This window comes from Vombatus ursinus, unplaced genomic scaffold, assembly GCF_900497805.2.
Source record: "Vombatus ursinus unplaced genomic scaffold, bare-nosed wombat genome assembly UNPS02011334.1, whole genome shotgun sequence".
Classification (NCBI taxonomy): Eukaryota; Metazoa; Chordata; class Mammalia; order Diprotodontia; family Vombatidae; genus Vombatus; species Vombatus ursinus.
This window is the reverse complement of record NW_020951112.1, coordinates 3394532-3420819: the sequence shown is the minus strand read 5'-3', so window position 1 is coordinate 3420819 and position 26288 is coordinate 3394532. Positions and strand designations below refer to the sequence as shown.

The window sequence follows — 26288 nt, the reverse complement described above, 5'->3', positions numbered from 1 at the left end:
CTCTTTATCTACTATTTTACCTGGCTGTGCACAGCAATGGATTTAGGTGCTACTATATGTGATTTTTTTTCCTCATAGCTAAAGCATTGTGAATAAATAGCCATGTCTTTCTGTTATTACTTGCTATATTACAATGAACATAAATTGTATAATCAGTAACTGAGGAGACTGGGGATATGTGTGTAAATATGATTTTGTATTTATAAAATTTATATTTGTATAATTTCATTAATGTATAGAAAGATAAGTAATAATCTGGGGCAAAAGAGATCTCTCCAGTATATTCCAAATTAATTACTTAGTCAATTAGCTTAAGGCCCTCACATTAGCAAGCTCTGGTTCTAGAGAAGCATTTGATTAAGTTTCTCTTTAGAAAATACCTTGTAAATCAAATTCCCAAAAAAACATAAATAATAACAATTCAAGCAAAAATATGGTCATTTTCTTTAAGATGCATATTTTTATTCCTTTTAAAATGTCAGTCTCAGTTATGCATACAGTAGGTGTTCAACAAATTATTTTATATTAATCTGAATCTCAGGAATACTAAAGAAGCTGGGCATACCCACTTCATACTGTGAGGAAAAATCTAGATTTGTAGTCAAGAGGATCTGAGTTAAAATTTCAGCTTTACTTATTGCCACCGGTGTGACTTAATTTTGCTGGAAGCATCCCTCTTGGATGGTTCACTCAGTTGCTGTGCTGGACAAGCAGGGTGCTTGGCTTCTGGGCTAGGCTAGGTGGCTTCCTGTAGTTCACAGAGGGTCTGAGTCCTTACTGAGTCCATAGCCAGCACTTTTTACACTCCAGCTGCTGCCTCACAAGTGTTGCAGGATATTTGGACCTTTGGAAACCTACAAAGTGACCCAGGCCTTCCATCTCAGGATACCAGCTCAACAAAAATAAATAAAATGAGCAAACCTAAAAGGCAGCCATGTGCTCATGGACACATGACAGTCAAGGGAGAGAATCAGTTCAGCCACCCTCCCTCTGCTCAGTTCTCATGAGTCCTAACTCAAAAGTCAAAAGGAAGAGACAGAAAGCAAAGGGTAGGGGGTGGGCAATGATATCCCTTTTGTAAGTCTACTGAGTTGTGGCTCAGAATTCAGTTAGGGAACTTTTTGTGATTTTTCATTTGTAAGCTCTTGAGTCATGAATGGCTCTCCCCAGCTTTCCACACAGAGAACTGGAACCAGGAAGAGGAATATCTATCTGTACATACACTCTATAATTCACCAGGAAGGGCAAATCTGAGCATGTCTGCCACTGTTACCTTAAGTAACCATACTTAAGACACAACTCTTGTTACTGAGGGGAACAGGTAAAGACCTTCTGTAGAAACTGATTTTTTTTTTAGAAAGTTAGGAATTCCAAGAGGTGGAGGTATCGAGGGAATGCATACTAGGAATGGGGGAAGAGTCAATGCAAAGGCATGGAGGTGGGAAATAGAATAACCTATGTGTGAGGAACAAGGAGTCCAGTAGAGTGTGTAAAGAGGAGAGATGTGTAAGAAGACTGGAAAGTCAGAGAAGTTTTAAATGTAAAATGGAGGCATTTATATTTGATCCTGGAAGTAATGAGAAGCTATTAGAATGAAGAGAGAGATGGAGACAGAGATAGATAGATAGATAGATAGATAGAGAGAGAGAGAGAGACAGACAGACAGACAGACAGACAGACAGACAGACATGGTCTGACCTGGGCTTTGGGAAAATCATTTCCTTTGGGAGTTGAGGGGAGGATGAATTGGAGAGGGGAGAGACTGGAGGCAGAGAGGTCAATTAGGAGGCCATTGCAATAGTCCAGGCAAGAGATGATGAGGATCTGAATCAAGATATGTGAATGAAGGGGAGAGATGTTGGAGAGACAGAAATGATAAGATTTGGCAACTGTCTGAGTATGTGGGCAATATATTTTTACAAAATATGTTCAAAATAAATACAAGATAATTTTTGAGAGGGGCAGGTAGTGAGAAGCACTAGCAGCTTTCCTTCATCTGCTACATGCTAGCTGAGTGACCCTGGGCAAGTCACTTAATCTTGTTTGCCTCAGTTTCCTCATCTGTAAAATGAGCTGAAGAAGGCAATGGCAAAGCACTCGTGTATTTTTGCCAAGAAGACCCCAAATAGGGTCACAAAGGGTCAGACATGACTGAAAAATGACTGAACGACAACATACATTTATAGATGAATTGCTAATCTGCATTGGTGAATGGAGTTTTCATACCAGAAATCCCCAACATTGAGGAAATCATGGTTCTGGACTGTACCTCCCCCCTGCCCCCCAAAGCATCAGAATCCATATTCCATTGGGTTAATTCCTTATATAATACAGATGTTTGTTCTTTCTTCCAGGATTGATTTTTTAAAATAACCATGAACTACAAGTGTCTCTTTATTCCTTTCTCTTTGTAGGGTATTTGGAGCTGCTGTTTTCTTAACATCCACCCTGAATATGTTCATCCCTTCCGCAGCCCGAGTGCATTATGGCTGTGTCATGCTGGTCAGGATTCTACAGGGTCTGGTGGAGGTAGGAGACCAATTGTCCAATATGTTTATATTTTATTTTTATATTATATTTTGCTTTTGATGACGGAGTTCTTTTAAAATGCCATCTTTGTTGGTTCAACTTTAAGATGGCAACTCCATGCCCACTGTTCTGGTTTGCTTTTTGCTTCACTTTTGTTTTTGTATCCCTAGCACCTAGTGCAGTGCCTTGCACATAGTAGCATTTAATAAATGCTTTTTGATTGACTATTTTACTGCTTTTTTCAATTTCCGGTTATTAGAAAAGTGAATATTATCTCCAAAATATTCCCATGTCGTTCCAAGATACATAACGAATGACTGTTTCACACAGTATCACAAATTTAGAGCTGGAAGGGACCTCAAAGGCCATCTAGCCCAACCTTCTTGTTTTTACAAATGAGGAAACTGAGGCCTCAGGAGTGACTTGGCCATATTCTCCCAGGTAGAGACAATATTTGAACTCAGGTCCTCTAACTCCAAGGGGCAGCTAGGTGGCACCATAGTGCATAGAACACTGGGCTGGAGTGAGGAAGACTCCCTGAGTTCAAATCTAGCCTCAGACACTTATTAGCTGTATGACCCTGGGCAAGTCACTTAACCCTGTTTGCCTCAGCTTCTTCATATGTAAAATGAGCTGGAGAAGGAAATGGCAAACCACTCCAGTATGCCTGCCAAGAAAATCCTAAAGGGGTCACAAAGAATGACTGAAAAGCAACTGAACAACATCTCTGACTCCAAATCCAACATTCTTTCTACTGGCCATAGAGAGAATCATAAAGTACTTAGAACTCGAAGGCATTGAGGTGCCATCTGGTCTTCTCTTTGCTCTCTTCTCTGCCCTCCCCCTATAATGTAATGCCTTTTCCAACAAATAGAGTGCATCTGTCCTCTCTGGGCATTTCCAGCGGTGGGAAGCTCACCATAGCTGGAGGCTACCCATTTAAATCCTGGACTGCTTTAATTGTTAGTAAGCCCTTCCTTTTTTGGTCAGGACCTGTGATTTTATTGGTGGGGAGAGTTCTCAGTGAGAAAATTACTTCCACCAATGAGGAAACTCCCTTTACTAATACTAATACTCAGCAATTTTTTACAACTTAGGACCATAGGTACAAAATTAACTGGCATGTCAGAGCCCAGCTATTTCAGCATACTCTATTTATTTTTAGTTTTCCACATTCACTTCCACAAGATTTTGAGTTCCAAATTTTCTCCCCATCTCGCCCCTCCCCCCACCCAAGACATCATGCATTCTGATTACACTTTCCCCTAATCTGCCTTCCTTTCTATCATGCCCCCTTCTCTTATCCCCTCAACACACTTTTTACAGATAAGGAACGTGAGGCCCACAGTGGTTACATAGGTTGCATTCAAGTTACTCAGATGATAATTATCAGAGGTGGGAAGTAATGGTCTTTGAAGTTAATTGACTTGCCCAGGGTCACACAGCTAGGATGAGTCAGAAATAAGCCTTGAGCCCTCTTCTTACTGACTCAGGCTACTTCTTTATCCACTTTGTAAAGCTGCCTTCTCCATTTTCTTCCTTGTATTAAGGCAGACCTGCCTTCCCATAACTCAGGAGCCAGGTAGCATAGAGTATAGAGTGCTGGAATTGGCCTTGGTAAGACTTGAATTCCAATCTTGCCTCTCACACATGTGGCCATGTGACCCATTTGTTGTTCTGTTCTTTCAATCACGTTTGACTCTTCATGACCCTATTTGGGGTTTTCTTGGCAAAGATACTGGAGTGGTCTGCCATGTCCTTCTCCAGCTCATTTTACAGATGAGGAAACTGAGGCCAACAGGGTTAAGTGACTTGCCCAGGGTCTTACACCTAGTAAGTATCTGGCCTGATTTGTGAGGTCCTCCTGACTCCAGGCCTGGTGCTCTAGCCACTGTGCCTGCCAGCTGCCCTAGAATAAATCCAGTATGCGATAACTATCATGTCCTCCCTTAAATCTCTTCTACTCTAGACCAAGGATCCCCAAATCCTTTGAGGAATCCTTGTAAAATACAGTTCAGAATCTCCTCCCCACCTTAGCTGCTCTCTTTTCTAGCTTATTCACGTCCTTCCTAAAATGGGGTGCTCAAAACTGAACACATTCCTCCCTGTGGTCTGCTAGTGCAATGTGCCGTGGGATGAATTCTTCTGCAAAGTACTGACTGCCACATCTGGAAGGAATCAGTTACTCATTTATGTCATTTAGCCCAACCTGTGCGTCCAACCAACGGAGCCAAGAGAAATGAAGTGAATTGGTCCCTCTTCTAACTGGTAGCAGACTGAGAACCTCTACCCAGGTCTTTTGATTCCAGATCCTGTGTGGTTTCTACCCTTTGGCTGAGTTGCAGGAATAGACTTTGTGATTTCATTAACTTCCGGTGAGGAAGGCCCCTCCCTCAGTGCTCACGAGCATTTGCTCTGCAATGTAATGTCTTAGGAGATTTGTCTGGGGCACTGAGAGGCTAAGAGACTCAGCCAGGGTCACACAGTCAGCATCTGTGGGAGGGAGAACTTCCTGACATGGAGACCAGCTCTCTCTCCACCATGCTACATGGACATTCCAGTCTATCATTCACAGAATGCTCAAAACATTTGATTTTGGAGTAAATTTGGGAATTTCAAAGGGCAAGCTTTGCTTGAGGAGGGAGATTACATAGTGTAGCAAAGAGATTATGGCCCTGGGCAAGTCACTTAACCCCAATCGTTTGGGGGCGGGGTGGGGGGGAAGGAAAAGGGGGAGGGGGAGAGAATGGACTGGAAATCATAGAACTTGGGTTCTAAACTTACTGGACAATTTGGAGTAAATTATTCCCCCGCTTTGGGTTTCAGCTTCTTCATCGACAAAATGAGGATGTTGGATGGGCTGATAAATTAATTTTCCTTGGTCTCAGTTTCTGTATGGGCAAGGTGCGGGGTGGTGGCGGTGGACGAAAGGACCTCCAAAGTCCCTCCTGGTTCTAAATCTATGGTCTTGTGACTCTTTCTGTTCTTATATTCTGGGATTTGATGGATCTTAAAGAAACTCCTGGTCTTATTACAGTATTACTCAAACTAAAGCTTCTGATAATAATTTAATGGAATTGCTGAGTATGTGATATAGTCTGCACCAAAAAATAATGACTCATGTCAGATAAGGGGGAGCCCCATTATGAAATAAATGAAATGGAACCACACCAAATAATGTATTTTTGATACATTTGCCAGGGTGTTACCTACCCAGCATGCCATGGGATGTGGAGTAAGTGGGCACCCCCACTGGAGAGAAGCCGACTGGCAACTACCTCTTTCTGTGGTAAGTGCTTCGGAATGATGAGATCTTAAAAATTATCTATTGGTGTCATTTTGTTTTTCCGTTGCCTTCATTTTCAAATGTATTCTTTTCCCTTGTCTGGCTAATGAGCCATCCTTTCTAGCAAATAATTTTTAAAAATAGAGAAAAAAAGACAGTTTGGGGAAACCATCCAATACATCAATTGAGTCTGACAGTGTAGTATTCCACACCCACAGTCCCCCACCTCCAGAAAGAGAGAAGGGGAACATTTTCTCAGTTCTTTGCCATAACCAAGATGCTTGGTCATTGTAAGTAAACAGTGTTGGCTTTCATTTTTCAATTCTTTCTGTCTATGTTGTTACAGTCATTGGGTATGCTGGTTTTTTTTTTTTTATTCTGTTTGCTTCACCCTGCATTGGTTCATACAAGTTTCCTCTTGCTTCTCAAAGGATTATAGACTCTGATAGAGTTAAGAAACGACCTTGGAGATTAATGAGTTCAGTCCCTTCATTTTACAGAGGAAGAAACCAAGGCCCTAAGAGAGTATTTGTTGGGGCAGCTGCGTGGTGCAGTGGATAGAACTCTAGCTTTGGAGTCAGGAGGACTTGAGTTCAAATCCAGCCACAGACACTTAACACATACTAGCTGTGTGACCCTGGGCAAGTCACTTAACCAATTGCCTCATATTAAAAAAAAAAAGAGAGAGAGTATTTGTTGCTGTTGTCCAGTCATTTCAGTTGTACCCACCTCTTGATGACCCCATTGGGAGTTTTCTTGGCAAAGATCCTAGAGTGGTTTGCGATTTCCTTCTTGAGGTCATTTTACAGATGAGGAAACTGAGGCAAATAGGGTTAAGTGATTTGCCTAGGGTCACGTAGATGGTAAGTGTCCAAGGTCAGAACTGAGCTCAAGTCAAGGCTCATCACTCTATTGTACCACGTAGCTGCCAAGAGAGTAAATAATTGTCGAAGGAACTCAGCTGTGGTACGATGGAAAAAACTCTGGCTTTGGAATCACAGTGCCTTGATTCAAATCTCCTCTTTGCCACTTACTACTTGGATAATCATGGGTGACATTTCCTTTTTAGGCCCTCAGTTTACTCATCTGTAAAATGACATGGTTGGATGTCATAACCTCTAAGATGAGGGTTAGTAGCAAGGCCAGAACTCGAATCCCTTTATCCAGTGTTCTTTGCACATCACCTTTATATTTCTGCCATATTCACATTATTTTTCAAGGTACTTTAATACATTTTTAATAAAGTTAATAATAAATTTTCAATTAATTAATTTAGATTAATGATTAATCATTAATTTTAAAATAAATTTTCCATTGATTTACTTAGCATGAATAAGGAACAAGGAAAATCTTGGCTACTAGGAATTGGCAGACCCTGGAATTTTAATCTGTAATCCTCCACCCACATAGGAGGGAGGCCCCTCCCTCCTAACCTAACTTCCCTCCAGGAAGTGGCTTCACCATTCACTTTAGCGTTCCTGTTGCTCCTAAAAGGACTACTTGGGTGGTATCTCTAATCATTCCAGTGAGAGAAAGAGAGAATGTTTCATGTTTTCTTCCTTACTGTTTCTCATGTTTAAAGGTACAGGTTGAACTGGGGAATGTTTTGAAACATTCATCAAAATGTAAATGGCACCTCTCATGACTCATTCCAGAGAGAACAGTTTTTTTTTTTTAATACTTTCCAATAGCTTTTTCCATTCTTGCCTTTGGGCAGGGATTTTGTCCTTGTGAATTTTTAAATCTTTTTAAAAATTTGTCCCTTTCTGGTTCCCCCTCCATGGAAATAATGTGGTATAGTTCCTAGAGATCTGGTTTTAAGGGTCAGCTATACCTGATTGTGTCCTGTATTGGCTGTGTGCTTCTGGGAAAGTCACTACATTTTTCTGTGTCCCAAGCAGACTAGACTATGTTGTAGAAAAAAGGGGCCAATCTATTGTGGTAGAAGAATTTCCTGACCTATGAGTTCCCCATACCAGTGATCTCACAGGTCCAGGCCCTGTCCTTCTTTCTAGTTAGCTCATTTCTGGGTCTTTTTTCTAGAGAGGCAATGTAATATGGCATCGTACCACAGTGGATAGCTGAAGTTGGAGCCAGGATGACCTGGGTTCATGTTCCACTTCTGATATAAGCTAGCTGGCTGACTCTGAGAAATTAACTTAACCTCTCTGTGCCCCAGGCCCCTCTCTAAGACTGTATAAATAGCAGAAAAGGTACCAGTCTGCATTGAGAGAGAGCATTTTCTCATCTGGACGTTCCCTATGCCAATAAAACCATAGACCCAGTTTTTACCCTTTCTACTTAGAATGATCTAGGCCTGTTAGAGACCCAGGGCCAACTCTAAGTGGGAAAATACCAATGGACCCCACCTGCCCTTCAGCACACGTAGAGCCTGGAGGGGTAGACCTTCTTTCTTATGCACTATGTTGTCTAAATGGGAGTAACCAGCAGCCACTCCCACTTCCTGGCTACATTCCCCAATGGGCCTAGGGATGATTGGGCTCCACTAGAAAACTATGAAACAAAGGTCAAGTGCCTTAGATTTTCCAGCTAAGGTGTGGCCTTATCTTAAAGAATTCTCAGAGCTGGAAGGGTTCCCAAAGTCATCTCACCCAATCCATATCTGACCAAGGACCCACTTTACAATAGCCCCAATGAATATGTAGACATCTCTGTTGGAAGAGCTCCAGGATGGGGAACTCACCAACTCCTGAGGCAACCTATTTTATTTTGGAACAACTCTCCAGGTTAGGAAAGTTTTGTTTGCATGTTTCGATCAGATCTACGAATTTATCCATATAGGGAACTCCCAGTGAAGAGAACAGCCATCCATGGGTGCTGAACAGCAACTCCATTCCAACTTCTAATAATCTTCTTTGTAACTGGGCCTCACTTTCCCACGTGTAAAATGAGGGGCCTCTAAATCCCTTCTAGCTCAAAATCTATAATCCATAATTAATTAATTGTTATTAATCTGTGATTCTAATTGCTCCTTTATTCATCTTTAGCTTTTCCCTCTTTACAAGTTTCTTTTTCTCTTCCTATAGATATGTACTAATCTCTGCTATTCAAAAAATTCTTTACTTTGCCAGTCTATATTGTCAAGCTATGCTTCTGAAGTTATCCTTCATTTCCTTGCTAAGCTTCTATTTTCTAACAAAGGTGTTTATTTTTAAAAGCATTTATTATTTTTCCCTCCCATGGTACCCTCAACTGAACAATAAGATGGAAAATAAATTCCTCATAACAAATTGGGGCGTCTAGGTGGCATGATGGATAGAGCACCAAGCCTGGAGTCAGGAATACATGAGTTCAAATCCAGCCTCAGACACTTCCTATCTGTGTGACCCTGGGTGAGTCAGTTAACCTTCTTTGCCTCAGTTTCCTCATCTGTTAAAATGAGCTGGAGAAGGAAATGGCAAACCACTCCAGTATCTTTGCCAAGAAAACCCCAAATGGGGTCACAAAGAGTCAGAAACAACTGAAACAGCTGAGTAACAACCACAGCCTAACAAAAATGCTTAGTCCAACAAAACTGATTCCCACATTGGTCATATTCAAAAAATAGATGTCTCGTTCTGTATTTAAGTCCATTTCCTCTTTGGCAGGAGGTGGGTAATGTGTTTCATCTTTAGTTCTCTGGACTCACGGTTTATCACTGCGCCGGTCAGAGTGAGCTAGTCTTTTCAAAGCTGCCTTCTTCTATGGTGTGGTTGGCATTGGATAAATTGTTCTCCTGGTTCTTCTCACTTTGCTCTGCGTCAGTTCATTTCTAGTTCTTTCTAGTTTTCTCTGAAACTGTCCATTTCATCCTTTCTAATGGCCACTAATATTCCACTTCATTCATATACCACAATTTGTTTAACCATTTCCCAATAGGAGTTTCTAGTTTTTAACTACTGTGAAAAGAGCTATTATAAATATTTTGTACATATAGGTCTCTTTCCCCTCTCTTTAATATCTTTGGAGTATAGCCCTAGTAGTGGTATCACTAGTTCAAATAGTATGTGCAGTTTGGTAACTTTGAGGTCATAAAGCTCCTTGAATTCCTGGTATGTCCTAAGCCTGTGGCCCTTGACATCAGTGCCATCACCTTGTGGCAGATATTCTGTGTCACGTGGCTCCTAGTTATTTCTGGCAGAAGATTGGACCCCATTTAGAAGGACAAGCTTCAAGTGGGTTCATATCCCAATAACATCTGCGGGTCTATTTATCGGAGACCTTTGGCGTGAAGTCTAGCCTGGGATTGTGGGGTTTGAAATTGGGATAGAGGTAGGACTTGGAGATACAGATCTGAGATGAATTGAAATAGCAGGTTGGAGTTATGGGGGTGGGGGGAAGAAGTAAGTAGAAGAGTGGTCTGTGTCTTGTTACTGTTCATTCTTCTACAGACAGCCACTTCTTATCCATGGTCAAGGGTAAGTCTCAGATTAGAGTTTTTCAATTGAGTTAATATTTATTGGAAGTTCACAGGATACCTGTCACTAGACTAGGAATTATGGTATTAGAGAGTACCAAAAACCAATCCATGCCCTGTAGGACTCACAATCTTGTCTAGACGAGATAAACAGCCAGAATAGATAAGTATTTACCAGGTGAAGCAGGTGGAAAGAATGCTAAAGTTGGAGGGATGAACTTGATGAAGTAGATTAGGGCCTTGGACTGAGAGTCAGAAAGGCCTGGGTTCAAGACTCACCTCAGATATTTCCTGGCTGTGTGATGACCCTGGGAAAGTAACTTAACCTCTCAGTGCCTCAGTTTCCTCTTCTGTAAAATGAAAGGATTAGGCTCACTGGCCCTCACTATGGTCCCTTACAGCTCCAAATCTATGGGTCTATAAATCCTGGTTCTGCCACTTAATAGCTGTGTGACCCCCCCTGCAAGTCCCTTAACTGCTGTATGCCTCAATTTTCTCATCTATAAAATGAAAAAGTAGGACTTGAAGGATTTCAAAGTGCCTTCCAACTGTATGATCCTATCAACATTAATAACATTCAAAATTTGAGGCAGCTAGGTGGTACAATAGATAGAGTACCAGCCCTGGAATTAGGAGGGCCTGAATTCAAATCTGGCCTCAGACACTTATTAGTTGTGTGACCCTGGGCAAGTCTCATAACTCCAATTGCCTCCTCCCCAAAAAAGTAATTTCTAAAACGTATACAGTACTTTAATATTTGCAATGTGTTTTACCAATATTATCTCATTTGGTCTTTACCATAACAGTAGGAAGAGAGTACATTATTATCCTCGTTTTATAAATGAAGAAATGGGTATAGGTACATAGATCTACAGATAAGTATAGATGCTATGAATAGTATCTAGTATTTTGTTGTTGTTCAGTCGTTTTTCAGTTGTGTCTGACTTTTCATGACCACATTTGGGTTTTTCTTGGCAAAGATACTGGAGTGGTCTGCCATGTCCTTCTCCAGCTCATTTTACAGATGAGGAAACTGAGGCAAACAGGATTAAGTGACTTGCCCAGGGTTGCACAGCTAGTAAATGTCTGAGGCCAGATTTGAACTCAAGAAGATGAATCTTCTTGACTCTAGGCCTGGCACTGCACCACCTAGCTGCCCTTATCTAGTATAGTTGACTAAAATAACTTGCCCAAGATCACATAATGTGTTGGAGGCAGGATTCAAACTCAGGTCTTCTTGACTCCTAGTTAAATGCACTAGGCACTATACTGCCCTGCTTCTCATGAATACTGGTTGCCACAAGGCAAGGGGGTTAATGCAGAAGACACCATGGATGTGGGGTACCATGGGTGCAAGATGGTGAAGTAGGTCGGAGAAGGGAGAGATGGAGAGGCCTTGCTGGGGCTTTAGGAGTGGGATTGCCACTCAGAGATTGGAGAAGGAACCCTGGACATCCATAGCCCTACCCCTCTGAGAGCCAGTGAGGGGCTCCACTCACATGCCATGGTAGCCCCTGGTGGCACATGTCCTAGCTTCCTAATCCTGGTTCTGGACTTTTCTCTCCCCTATCCTCAGTTAGGAATAGGGCTGGTGTGTCAATGACCAATCAGAGTCTTCTCATGGAACCCTTATTTGCACATACCAAGGTTCTGCTGCATACACTTTGGAAATGAGGTTCAAGGTTTATGGAATGGCAAAGGTCATGATATGAAGATGGATCTCAGAAAGGCTGGGAGATAAAGGGGTTACTGTATAACTATGGTCTATGAGCCTTAAGTGTGAAGCTAGCAAAATATTTTATGTGTAAACATTTGTGTGTATATTTTATTGTTCTGTTGCTTAGATGTACTTGACTCTTCGTGACCCCATTTGGGGTTTTCTTGGCAAAGATACTGGAGTGGTTTGGCATTTCCTTTTCCAGCTTACTATACAGATGAGGAAACTGAAGTCATGCAGCAGTTAAGGGACTTGCTTGAGATTACATAGCTACTGCATAAGTGTCTGAGGCTCCAGGCCCAAAGCTCTAGCCACTGTGCAACCTAGCCACTCGTGTGTGTATATATACATATCTAAATATATTTAATTTAACATGGTAGTAACAAAACTCTGTGCCCCCTTCTAAGATCTCTTGTCTTCTGTGTATTTTTTTTAAATGTCTCTTTGAAATTTGAATCTCTAGTCACTCACTGCTGTGTGACCTTAGGCAGGTGACGTAATCTCTCTGAAATTCAAGCTCCTCATCAGCAAATTAGAGGCACAGATACTTCTACTACCCAGCTGATAGGGTGACCAGGAGAAAATGTAAGCCCCCTGGGTAGGGATCGTGATGTCTTTTTCTTTGAATCTTCAGTACCTTGTATGGTGCCTAATCCATCTCAGACTTTTAACAAATGCTTGTCTATTGATTAATACAATTTTTTATGTGTTGATTAAGTTTAACAATGTGATCTTTTGCTCATATCTCCTTCTGAACTTCCTTTTACTCTCTTCTGTGTATTTTGAATGTTCATTTGACATTTTTATTTCTTTTCTTCCTTCCAAACACTTTTCCCCCCATCATGTCAATGGTATTTGAGAGGCAGTACTGGCCTTCCGTCTCTGGAATCCTTCTTTAATGGTGTCATTGGAGATGGCCTGGCATGTTCTCCAATGCTCCAGCACTGTTGCTCAGAATTCAACATGGCCTTGTGTTTATCTGACCTGCCTCTGCTTAGCTAGAAGGTGCCTAAAATTGTAAATGGTCAATGAGCCCCATTGTTCTCTCGTCCCTAGGTTCATATGCTGGGGCAGTGGTAGCAATGCCATTGGCTGGAGTATTAGTGCAGTACATTGGATGGTCCTCTGTCTTTTATATTTATGGTGAGTTATCTTATTTCACAAGTTTACCCTGCTGACTCAAAGAGATAACTTTTTACTGTACTTGGAATTTGTCTAAGATTGTACTCTTGGGAAAGAGGAAAAGCTAAGAAGAAATCAGTATAGAAATGGAATAAAGAAATTGTACAGAAAGACAATTCAAAGTCTTGTATTTTATGTATCAAAACGGGCATTTTGAAATGGATACAGAAGCATTTTTATTTAACCATCAAATCACTAGAAATGAACATGGCATTTCCGTGAGGAATCTAGTCATGTGTAAGGGTCCTATGATCTTTGCCTATCAGAGAACAGGCAAGGGCTCAGCAGGTATGGTCAAAAGAAGCAATTGTTATTGACCTGATTATGGGGTCATGACTGTCCAACGTTTCTGGGCTTTCTGTGTCTAAACTTCCAGCAGTTTGCGTTATAATCTGATGCATGAGACACTTCCTAGGGACATGTGCACGCACACACATACACATATACACACATACCATAAGAAAACATTAATGGAAATGCCCAAGGAAAGACACAATGATAACCAGTGTCTCTAGAGCTAGACTCATCTGCTGCAAAGAAGTTTCACCTGGTTCTCTTACTCTTCTTACTACTACGCCTGGAGTCAGGAAGACTCATCTTTGTGAGTTCAAATCTGGCCTCAGACACTTATTAGCTGCGTGACCCTGGGCAAGTCACTTCACCCTATTTGCCTCAGTTTCCTCATCTGTAAAATGAGCTGGAGAAGGAAATGGCAAATCACTCCAGGATCTCTGCCAAGAAAACCCCAAATGGGACCAAAATAGTCAGACACGACTGAGCAATAACATAAGGGCCAATTTTGGAGCAAATAGACCAGCAGCCTCGGAAATCTCTGCTTTCATAAGCTGCCTGCAGAGTGAGAGGGAGAGGGGCTGGTACCCTTTATGGAGTTAGTGGCAGCAGCTTCTACTTTCCTGTCCCACAAATCAGCTGTCTTGGCTCCTTGATATTGACACATTGTACAAAATTGTTTGGGACTATCGAAAGGTGTTTTCAAATTTTAATATTTAAAAGAGACAGAAGGAAATGAGAACTGAGCATTATTCTGTGTCTGGGAGCAGACCACCATTGTTTTTCCACGCAGGGACGTTTGGGATTATTTGGTACATGTTCTGGTTGCTGCATGCCTATGAGTGTCCTGCCTCTCACCCAACTATCTCGGAGGAAGAGCGCACCTACATAGAGACGAGTATCGGCGAAGGCGCCAACCTGGTCAGCCTAGATGTAAGTATCATTCATAGTCAGCCTCTGGCTTCTTCTCCCTAAGAATTTCCTGTACTTGCTACCTAGCTCCCTTGAGAGTGAGAGAGCTCTCCTCACCAAAAGCCTCGTGATTTTTCTTTTCTAGAAATTTAATACACCCTGGAAGCGGTTTTTCACATCAATGCCCGTTTACGCCATCATCGTGGCCAACTTTTGTCGGAGTTGGACCTTCTATTTATTGTTGATCAGTCAGCCTGCTTACTTTGAAGAAGTCTTCGGCTTTGCAATAAGCAAGGTAAATGCAAGAACACAAGTTGGAGTCTTAGTAAATGCTTCTGGGAACCATTTGTAGCAGCCTTGGGGCTGAATCGCTTGAGAAATCACCCATTCTAGCAGCCAGCTTTCTCACCCTCTGCCTGGGTTGTCTAGAATGGAGAGGTCCACCCTCAGGACCTGTTCCCCTTTCGTGGTATGGTGGAAAAGTCCTGGATTTGGGTCAGGAAGATCTGGGTTCGGGTCTCAGACCTGCTGCTTCTCTGGCTATCCGAGCAGATCACTTAAACACTCTGTGCCTCAGTTTCCTAATCTGTAAAATGGGGATAATAATTCCCGTAGTACCATCCTCACCAGATTGTCACGAGGCTCTCATGAGATAGATTATATGTGCTTTGTCAACCCTAAAGCACAGTATAAACGCTACCTATAGTTTGGTTAAGGGGACAGAGATTTGGATTTTGAGTTAGAGGACAGGGTCTCTGATCCCAGCTCTGGCACTTACTATCTTCATGACCCCGGGGCAAATTCACTTAGCTTCTCTGGGCCTCAGTTTTCTCATCTGTAAAATGAAAGAGTTGGATTAGATGCCCTCTCAAGTCCCTTTCCAGCTTGACATCTCTGATCCTTTAATCCCACGGAGATGGTGGGATTGGGTTGAAACCTGAAGGAAGAGAAGGATTTCAACTGGGGCAGATGAGGAGCGAGTGTGCTCCTTGTCACGGGGGACAGACAATGCAAAGGTGTGGAGGTAGGAAGAAACATACCAAGTTTGGGGAATTTTTATTGATATCTTTTGTTTTTATGACTTACACTTCTCCATGTACTATTCTTTCCTTTCCCTCCCGGAGAGCAGACACTTATGGTGGATAATACAAAAAAGAAGAGAAATGATCTGAAAAGTTAGCCAACATATGAAAAAAGTCTGATGTTATATGCAGTTCTGCACACCCACAACCTCCCACCTCTGCAGAGAAGTGTGTGGACATAGCTTCTCCACCCTCCTCTTTGGGAGGTTTGGGTCATTACAATTTTGTAGCATTCATTTCTATTGTTTTGTTGTTCTTTCCATCGTAATCATTACGTAGATCGTTTTCTTGGCTCTGCTTACTTCACTCAAGTCATGTACATTTTCCCGTACTTCTCTATATTCATTACATTCATCATTTCTTATACCACAGCAAGATTCCATTAATGACAGCAGCTAATGATAATAGCTAATTTATATAGTGCTTACTGTGGATCAGTCACAGTGCTAAGCAATGATTATTCACAATTATTATTTCATTTAATCCTCGCGACAAACCTGGGAGGGAGATGCTATTATTATGCCCATTTTACAGATGAGAAAACTGAGGCAGGCAGAGATTAAGTGACTTGCCCAGGGTCACACAGCTAGTAAAGATGGAGCTAGATTTGAACTCAGATCTTCCTGACTCCTGGCCCAGCACTCCACTCACTGCATCACCTAACTATCATATTCATGGAACACGGTTCCTTTAACTTTTCACGAATCAATGGACTCCTGTTTTGTTTTCAGTTCTTTGCTGAAGAGTTGTTCTAAGTTTTTTTTTGTTGTTCTTTCTGCTTGTAGTCTGTGCGTAGGCGTGGAGTCTGATGTACACTTTCACAACTAAAGAAATACAGGATAATGAGCTGGCCGAATGAAGAAGAAAATAAAGTGGATATAAATCAGAGTCACTGATTCTCTTTTTATTCCAGGTGGGTCTCTTGTCTGCAGTCCCACATATGGTCATGACAATCATCGTACCCATTGGAGGACAGCTGGCTGATTATTTAAGAAGCAGGAAGATTTTAACAACAACGGCTGTGCGCAAAATCATGAATTGTGGAGGTATTGTGAATCTTTTAGCTGTTTTATGCAACTTATGCAGGATGAAAATTAATCTCTAATCATAAAACATATATTTAATATTTAATATATAATATTTAATGTATACTTATATAATATATAAAACATATATTTAAATTATACAATATATAGTGATAAATCCATTAGTGGTTAGTAACCCCAGGCTTGAAATGAAAGCTTGTCTCTTTCTCAGTAGTATTGTCCCAATGATGATAAATGGGTGTAAGCATACAGATCACTAATATCCCGAGATCTTTCTCATATGAACTGATGGCTACATGTTGTCACTCTATCTGGGGGCCCCAGGGAATAAAGCCATGGAGGAAGAGTCTACCTGGTCTAGATCTATTGATCGCAACAGGAACTTATGTTGTGATGTTCTTTAGAGGAATTTTAGTTGGCTCCACAGTTCTTCAAAAATTAGTAAATTGTAAGGCAGCTTGGTGGCACAGTGGTTAGAGCACCGGCCCTGAAGTCAGGAGGACCTGAGTTCAAATCCGGCCTCAGGCCAAACACTTGACACTTACTAGCTGTGTGACCCTGGGCAAGTCACTTAACCTCAATTGCCTAAAAAAAAAAAGTAAAAAAATAAAAAATAATTAGTAAATTATAAACCTTACTGATGACTGTTTCTGGCTCTCTAGAAACCCAGACCCTCCTCCATCTCTTTTCACAGGCAAACACCAGCTATTTTGTTGTAATTGTTGTTCAGTCATGTCTGACTCTTCATGACCCCATTTGGGGTTTTCTTGGCAAAGATACTGGAGTGGTTTGCCATTTCCTTCTCTGTCTCATTTTGCAGATGTGGAAACTGAGGCAAATAGGGTGAAGTGATTTGCCCAGGGTCATACAGCTAGTAAGTGTCTGAGGCCATCAAATGGCAGAAATTCTAAGCTTCCGTTTTATTCTTAGTTCTGATTTCACGTGACAAGCCTCTCCCATTGGAATCCCTTGATTTTTCTCAGCTCTCTGATTTTTACCCTAAAGCTAAACACCACCTAGTTTCAATGGAAATGTCGTAGCTCCCGATGTCCATCTATGACAAGACAAGTAGACATAAGTAGACAAGTTGCTAACCTGCTTTTTGAAACTCAGCTAAGTACTTGGTAGCAACTCATGTTGTTTGTTTGTTTTTGCTTGTTTAATAACATGTCAGCTCCCCTCTCTACCTTAATTTTCACACAACTGCTATAGCTGAGAATTAACTATTCAAGAAATTGCAGTGTTTGGTCTTAGAAAGATAGGGCTGTGAACAGATGTGTTTGATTGCATGTTGATGGAGGCAGCTGGAGGAGGATAGGGATTGAGAATTAAATCTTTTGGGCAAAATTCCTGTTGAAAGAGAAAAAGAAGGTTCCAAAAAGATTATCACCTCCAAGATGCATGTAGGTGGAATTTAAAGTTACTTTATTTTACTTTATTATTGTTTTTATTATTATTTATTTATTATTTTATTATTTTTTATTATTTTATTTATTATTATTCACATATTATATATTATTATTTATATATTATGTATTATTTTATTACTTCATTATTATTATTAATTATTACTATATATTTTAGTTTATTTAATGTTATTTTATTTTGGATATAGCATATGCATTCCTTGATGGAGCAACTAAGATACATATGTAAAGTGCTTTGCATGGTAGCTATTATTATGCACATGAGGATGCAAGGCAGAATTTTAGAATTACTGGCCTCAAAAGGACCCCAAAAGGACATTAATATCTTCTTTTCTTGTCAAGTAGAGGTGCACTCTGATAGTCAGAGGTAGCGACTCACCCCTCTTCAAAAAGTCTTGATAATTAAAAGTTCTTCCTTCTGTTAATCTAAATCTAAATCTAAATCCATGTAAATCCAATTGAATATTGAACCTGATTTTATTTTGTTCTGGCCTCAAAATTAGTGGAGAGGCAGCTTGATGTTGTGGAAAAAGGACTGGTTTTGAAGTCAGAAGTTGAGGGTTTGAATCTTGACTCTGCTATTTATTGACTTTGGATATGTGACTTCACTTCTCCTCAGTTTCCTTATCTGTAAAATGATGAGGATTGGACTAGATGGCCTTTAAGGATTTTGCGTCTATGATCCTATGATCCCAGGTTTCTTCCCATCTCTGCGCTTCAGTTTCCTCATCCGTAAAATGAAGGAATTGGATCCCTTCCAGATCTGAATTTTTTGAGGTGACATATCTTGTTGCACTTCACATCACAGCATTGCTTCACATCCCTGAAGACAATGATAGGATCACCCCTCTGTTGATAGCAGCTAAATAAGAGAGCTGGAAAGAATCATTCTGTATTTGTTTAACTCTCTGAAGTAGGGAGAATGTGACAAAGTGGATTAAAAGCTGGACTCAGACTTGTGATTTTTTTTTTGGAGGCAATCTGGATTAAGTGACTTTTCCTGCTGAAACGAGATTTGAACCTAGGTCCTCCTGACTCCAGGGCTGGGACTTGTGATTTTTAAAAAGAAGTGATAGTCTCTTAACTGTTATTCACAATTCCGGTTTCTCCATCCTCCAACCCATCCATTCTAATGGCGCTGAATTAGGTCTGATCCCAGCATTCCTCTGCTTAAAATTCTTCAGTGGTACCCTGTTGCTAAGCTTGGAGAATCTCCTCCCCAGGTGGGCTACAGATTGATGAATTTTGTGGCCACATCCTCTTTAATGCACCAAGATCTCCAGGGAATGGAATCCATGCCTGTAGAGAGAGTGTTCACACTTACAGGTATGAACACTTAGCATTTAGAAGCTGAATAGGCAGCTATGCATCCCTTGAGAGTGAGAGAAAGTTACAAAGACTAGCATGTTCATGGAATGAATACCTATGGAATCTTACAATGTATCAGAGTTTAAGAATCATGTGCAGGGTCTTTGTGGGCATATTAATGCTGGGTCATGATGACAGCCCACACTTAGATTACCTGGACTAGAATGAAATTTACCCCTCCCCCCTTTTTTCCACTTGCAGGTTTTGGCATGGAAGCAACCTTACTCTTGGTGGTGGGCTTTTCTCATACCAAAGGCGTGGCCATCTCCTTCCTGGTGCTGGCAGTAGGGTTCAGTGGCTTTGCAATTTCAGGTAAAATATTCATTCTACGTGGGGATGGATGGGAGGGCTTTGTTGGAGCGATGAGTAATGTCCTTTGTGACGTGGCTGGGGATAGGCTGAAGATCTAGGAGAGTGGAAACTCAGCAGAAGATTTTCTTATTCATTTCCAGTTATATTAGGAAATAATTCATTTTAAAAAAGAAAAGATCTTGTCATTCTTAGTGGACTTCAGACTTAATATGAGTCAACCTACAGCAGCCAAAAAAATGAAATATGACGTGAGGCCCCAGTCATATAACCATAGAATTTGAGAGTGGGCAGGGACCTCAAGAGACACCTTGGGATAGGAGATAGGACATTGGACTTGGAGAGAGAAAAACATGAGTTCAAATCTTGTTTTAGACACTAGCTATGTGAATGTGGGCAGGTCATTTAACCTCTCTAGGCCTCAGTTTCCTCATCCGTAAAATAAGGGGAGTGAGATAGAATTAATGGCTTCTGTATTGTCCTCTACAATGTTGTCACATCAGCAGTCTAAGAAAAAGCATCCCCCAAGAGACCCAGCAAAGGGTCTTCCAGAATCTGCCTGAAGACTTCCAAAGAAGGGGAATCCATCGCTTCTAGAGACAGCCCTCTTCACTGTTGGACAGCTCTCATTGTTACAATGTTTTTCTTAACATCAAGCCTAAACCGATCTCTTTGAGACTTCCGCCCAACACCCCTGCTTCTTCTCCCCTCCTGGGAGAACAGACCAAATTTGACCTTTCCCCACATGATAGACAGTTGTTACGGCCCCTTGAATCTTCTCCCCCAGCTAAACAATCCTGGTCCCATAGAATTAAGTCCAGTTCTGAGTCGCACATTTCAAAGAGACACTGACAACCTGGGAGGTGTCTGGAGCAGCTCAGTCAGCATGATAAGGGGACTTGAAAGAGATTACGGCATTGGACAGGGCTATTTCCCCAGTGCTTGGTCCATAGAAGGTATTTAATAAATACTCGTTGATTGGCTGATTGATTAATTCTTGAGTTCCCTTCCAGTTCTAATTGAAGGAATTAGAGGTGTTTAGAGAGAAGATGTTTTATAAAATAGATAATAATTTTGTTATGATCTTCATATATTTGAAAAGTGACCACAAGGAAGAAGATTCAGACTTGGTCTGTTTGGCCACCCAAGGCAAAACTAGAACCAGGATTTTTAAGTTTTCAGGAAGGCAGAGTTGGCTTAACATAAGGAAAAAACTCCTGATATTTGGAGTTGTCCCAAAATGAAATGGTCTGCTTTGAGGAGTAGTGAGTTCTCCAGCTTACTAAATGCTCATTGAAGGAAGAGGCAGTGAACTGGGTGATCTCTGAAGTGTCTTCCACCTTTTGGATGCTATGAAAAGCTGAATGACGTAGATGGCCTTTCACTCCATGATAACTTGCTAACGCAGTAGAGATTCATTTCCTGTGTTCAAAGATAGCAATTTGTTCATGTTCGCAGCATTGAGAAGCCTGAGTTACATAGAATTATAATCAGAGGGGAGAATAGCACAGCTGCAAAGCTGGGTGGGGCCTATGGCCACTGTTATAGTAGGACAGGTGAGGCTTTGCTCTTCTCTCTTCTCTCTTGGACAGAAGAAGGGATGGGGCAGGTTTAGGGGCAGATGAGCAGCAAGAAATTAGGACAAGAAGATGGATTAGGGCCTTCGAGTGACTGGACATACATAATTAAGAGGAGAAATGTGTATGTAATGGAAGGAAGGTGACATAGTAGATAGAATGCCAAACTTTGAGTCAGGAAGGCCTGGGTTCAAATCCTGTCTCAGACATTAACTAATTTTGTGACCCAGGGCAGCTAGATGGTGCAGTGGATAGATAGAGCACCAGACTTGTGGTTAGGAAGATCTGAATTCAGATCCTGCCTTAGACACTTACTAACTAGCTATGTGAACTAGGCAAGTCACTTAAACTTGCTCAGCCTCAGTTTCCTCATCTGTAAAACAGGGATAATACCATAATGGAATGTAACCTTTTGGGATGTCCACTTTGACCCCATCCTAGCTGGTAGGAGGGCAGGTCTGGGGCGTAGTCAACCAAATATTTAACAATACCTCTGGATTCCTAATGATTCAATTCCCTTCAAGCTTCAGAGGATATGCTGCTAAAATCTCAAAGACTTTCTTTGTGTTATCTCCAACCAAAAGCAAATGCACAGTCTTTGTGTCTGAGCATAATGCTTGACAATCATATTAATTGCTTTTTATCTCTGGGCTCTTGTCTAATAAAGTGTTTATCACATCCCAATCAGGCAGTAGGTATAATTAATCTCACTGCTGTTTTATATTCCGATTGTCTGGTACTTTGGCATGCTGACATAGAAGAGGAGGTATGCTTATTAAAAAATAGAGGAGCTGGTAGGGGTGGGGAGGAACTTCTTAAAATTCTCTAGAAACAGAGGTCAAGAAAGAGAACCAAACAGGGAGACAGAAAAATGATTTTTTTCACATATTTTCAGGCACTATGGATAAATGGAGAGTTGACAAAGGTTTAAAAAATGAAAGAAAAGATTTTCAAATATTTTTCAAAACCCTGATGCCCCTAAACCTTGGCATGGGTGAAAGCATAAATGTCAGATGATCAAATTTTTGGAAGACAGAAAGTTGAGAGCAGTAGCTAATGGAATGGCTGGCAGGAGCCAGATCCAAAAGAATATGACTAGCTTTGGATGAGGGGCTGCATTTAATGTGATGAAATATCATAGGGATGAATGTAAAGTCTGACATGTGTTCAAAAAATCAATGGCACAAATGCAGAGTGGTGCAGGTGTAGCTAGACTTCATGGGCAAAAGATATAGGACCTTGGGCAAATTACTAAAGGATCTGCAGACACTCAAGTGTCTGCTGAAAAAACAAATATGATTTCTGATTCTCCTGGTGGGGGAAAGGAAGGGAACGAACATCTGATTAAGCTACCTACTATGTGCCAGGTATTGTGCTAAACATTTTACAAATATTATTTCATTTGATCCTCACCATAACACTGAGGTCGTTGCTATTATTATCCCCATTTTAACAGTTGAGGAAATTGAAGCAGAAGAGAAAAACATTGACAAACTGGAATGTGTCCAGATGAGAATACTCTAGACAACAAGGGGGTTAGGGATCATGATGTACAAGCACTGCTTGAAAGAACTGCAAACATTTAACCTGGAAAGGAGAAGATTGAGACTTAGAGGAAAATGGTGGTTTTTGTCAGGTAGTTGAAAGATTGGGATGGATAAATGAATGAATGAAGGAATGAAAAAAATATTGATTAAGCCCTTACTATTTATCAGGCACCACGCTGCATGCCAGAGACTAAAAATACAAAAAGGGAGAGTGAAATAGTGATGCTAATTTGAATTTTATCCCCTGAGAAAGAGGTAGGAAGTGAAGATGGAAATTCCTGGCTATAGGGCCTATGGATGGTTGGGATTTGAAGCATGGTCATGCTGCTGATAAAATATTGTGGGTTTAGATAGATAGACCCCAGAGCTCCAAAGGTGAGTGAATTAGCTTCCCCACATATTTGACTGAGGAAAGGGCTCTGGAGGCTGAGTATGGAGGCAGCATAACCAAAGTAGAATGGGATGGTTACGGATGTACTGAACAGCTAGATGACTCCTTGTGGAGGACATTGTAGAGATGATGAATGTCATAGGGACAACGAATGCTTTGTGTGGGCCTTAGACTAGAAGGAGTTTGAGGTTTCTGCTCAGAATCCTAATTTCAAAGTAGAGAGAGTGATTATGACCTAAACAAGAGGCCACGCTGGAGCTTTGATTGTGATCTTTGGGTTCAGTTGGGCGTGAAAATGGGTATTAATAGAGAAAATAGCTTTCTGTTGCTTTTGCCCCTCTGGAAGACCTCTTGGGGCACTAGACGAGGACATTGGAGTCTTTATCAATTTCCCAACATTATTTTTATCCTTCAGATAATGGATTATCCCTTGTCCTCACCATGTCCCAGGTAGCTGTCCTTGTTGTTGATCTAACTCGTAATAAATTAGGGGAAAAGCATGGCAGAGTAGAGAGACTGCTGAAACTGGAGTTGGGAAGAGCTGGGTTCAGATCCTGCCTCTAATCGTTTTGGCTGTGTGACCATGGACAAATCATTTAATCTCTAAGCCTTAGTTGCTTCATTTGTAAAATGAGGATTATTACATGTCATCTGTGGTACCTCTGTCAGAGGGTTGTTGTGAGGCTAAATTAGATAATGTATGTAAAGTGCTATATCAATTATATATATGTGTGTGTGTGTGTGTGTGTGTGTGTGTACATATCATATTACTTGCAGGATCAGTACCAGGAAAAATGACAAAGGACGCCTTTAATGTCTCTTCTTGAAATACTTTTCCCTCCTTCCTCTCTCCCCTTTGCACCTCCTTACCCCCTTACGCTGTTTATAGAATTGCAACGGAAATGAGAAAATGTCCTAAAAATTCACAGATTTTTAATTGGATAGGGACCTCTAAGGTCATCAAATCCAACCCCCTCATTTTACAGGTGACATCTAGGGGGCTCTGTGGTGCACAGAATGCCTCTTTCTGAGTTCAAATCCAGACTCTTACTAGCTGTGTGACCCTGGACAAGTCATTTTACCCTGTTTGCCCCAATTTCCCCATTTGCGAAATGAGCCAGAGAAGGAAATGGCAAACCACTTCAGTGTCTCTGCCAAGAAAACCCCAAATGGGGTCACAGAGAGTCAGACATGTCAGAAACAAGTGAAGTACAACATTTTACAGAGGAGCAAACTGAGGCACAGAGAGGTGAATAATAGTAATACTAGCATTTATATGATCCTATAAGATTTGCAAAACTTTTAAGAAATATTAGCTCTATTGGTCCACATGGTAATCTTGGGACATAGGTACTATTATGATCACCATTTTACAGGTGAAAAAAACTGCATTAGACACGGGTGAACTGATTTGCCTAGGGTTACACAACTATTAAGTGTTTGAGCCCTAATTTGAATTCACATCTTTCTGACTCCAGGTCCATTGCTGTATCTATTTTGCCACCTGCCTGCCTCTAATGACTTGCCTAGAGCCACATAGCTAGTTGGGGGTCTGAGGTTGGATTTGAACTCATGTCTTCTTGATTCTGAGTCCAACGTTCTAGCCACTATACCACACTGACTCTCAATTCAAGGTATCCTGAAGTGGAATGGATTACCTGTGGAGGTAGCTGTTTCTCTCCTGCTTGGGATGTGTGATACAGACTAGAGTGACCTCTTGTTGGGTCTAGAGGTCCACGGGATTCTTGGTCAGGGAAAGGCTTGATTGCATGGCCTCAGACTTTCCTTCCAACTCAGATTCTACGATTCCTCGAGAGTTTGACCCCATATAGAAATATAACTTTAATGTGTCGGTTTTGTCCCAGGATTTAACGTCAACCACTTGGATATTGCCCCGCGCTATGCCAGCATTCTCATGGGGATCTCTAATGGCGTGGGGACCCTTTCTGGAATGGTTTGCCCCCTTATTGTTGGTGCAATGACTAAGCACAAGGTGAGTGCCCTTTGTGTGCCAGGCACTAGCAGCATACCCTCTTTTTACCGTTATCCTTGGGTTGGGAAGCAAGGGTGGAACATGAGAAAACCAACAGAGCGAGAGTCAGAAGACCTGGATTCTAGTCCCAGATCTGTCACTGAACTTCTGAAAGACCTTGACAAAGTCACCCCTCTCAGCTGGGCCTTGGTTCCTTATATGTCAACTAACGGAGGTAAACTTGTTGGCCCCTAGAGACCAGTATGATGTAATAGGGTACTGGACTTGGATTCAGGGATACCTGAGTCACTACCTGTGTAACCTTGGAAAGTCACATGACTTTTCTTTGCCTCAGTTTCCTCTTCTATAAAATGAGAGCGTCCAACTCAATGTCCACTAAACTAAGGCCCTTTTACCATTCTACATCTATGATGTGAACCTTGGTCCACCAAAGTCAGTGCTGTTTTCTCCATAGTCTGCTGTTTGTGGTATAGCATTCCCTCTGCCTTGCCTTTCCAGTTGACAAACTGAATGAAGGAAAAGCAGAAGCTCTAATAGGCTCTTTTTGGAAGAGGGGGCTTGAAATATCTAACGATGTTTAATATAATTGTTTAGACCCGGGAAGAGTGGCAGAATGTCTTCCTCATAGCAGCCCTGGTACACTACAGTGGTGTGATCTTCTATGGTGTCTTTGCTTCTGGGGAGAAACAGGAATGGGCCGACCCGGAGAACCTCTGTGAGGAAAAGTGTGGCATCATTGACCAAGACGAGCTGGTGGAGGAGATGGAACTGAACCACGAGGCTTTTGTTTGTCCAAGGAAGAAAATGTCCTATGGGGCAACTGCTCAGAATAGTGAAATCCAGCGAAATGAATGGAGAGGGCAGAGGGGACTGACACTAGATGAGGAAGAGCAGTCATCCTACCAGCATGAAGGGGAATGCTTCCCAGACACTTCCTAGTGTAAGAAAATACCCGGTTGTCTCAGCATCCCAGGCCTTCTCATACCGTGAAACCAGACAGTGTAGTATCCATAGCCATTGGATAGCTTCTTCCTAGCAGATCTTGCCAAGAGGTTGAGTGCTATAGGATGAAAAGAAAAGAGATGGCGCCAAATGTTTGGTGAAGAGGCAGCAAAGGTGTAGTGGCTACAGATCTGCTCTGACTCTCTGAGTCGCAGAGACGTGGGTTTGAATCCTGCCTCTAACACATACTGGCTCTGTGACCCTGGGCAAAT

General features: G+C 41.5%; 1 protein-coding gene across 2 annotated transcripts in view; it reads left to right on the top strand.

Annotated features, from left to right (window-relative positions):
- The window catches only part of SLC17A8 (solute carrier family 17 member 8), a 48299-nt gene extending 22233 nt beyond the window's left edge, over positions 1-26066 (top strand). For both annotated transcript variants that reach the window (XM_027855861.1, XM_027855862.1), the window contains 9 exons: positions 2415-2529; positions 5731-5818; positions 13006-13092; positions 14216-14355; positions 14480-14629; positions 16330-16462; positions 19459-19569; positions 24947-25074; positions 25669-26066. In XM_027855861.1, the coding sequence (XP_027711662.1) occupies positions 2415-2529; positions 5731-5818; positions 13006-13092; positions 14216-14355; positions 14480-14629; positions 16330-16462; positions 19459-19569; positions 24947-25074; positions 25669-26013 (1297 nt within the window). In that variant the 3' untranslated portion in view covers positions 26014-26066. The remainder of the gene's footprint in view (positions 1-2414; positions 2530-5730; positions 5819-13005; positions 13093-14215; positions 14356-14479; positions 14630-16329; positions 16463-19458; positions 19570-24946; positions 25075-25668) is intronic.
- The last annotated feature ends 222 nt before the right edge of the window (positions 26067-26288 follow it).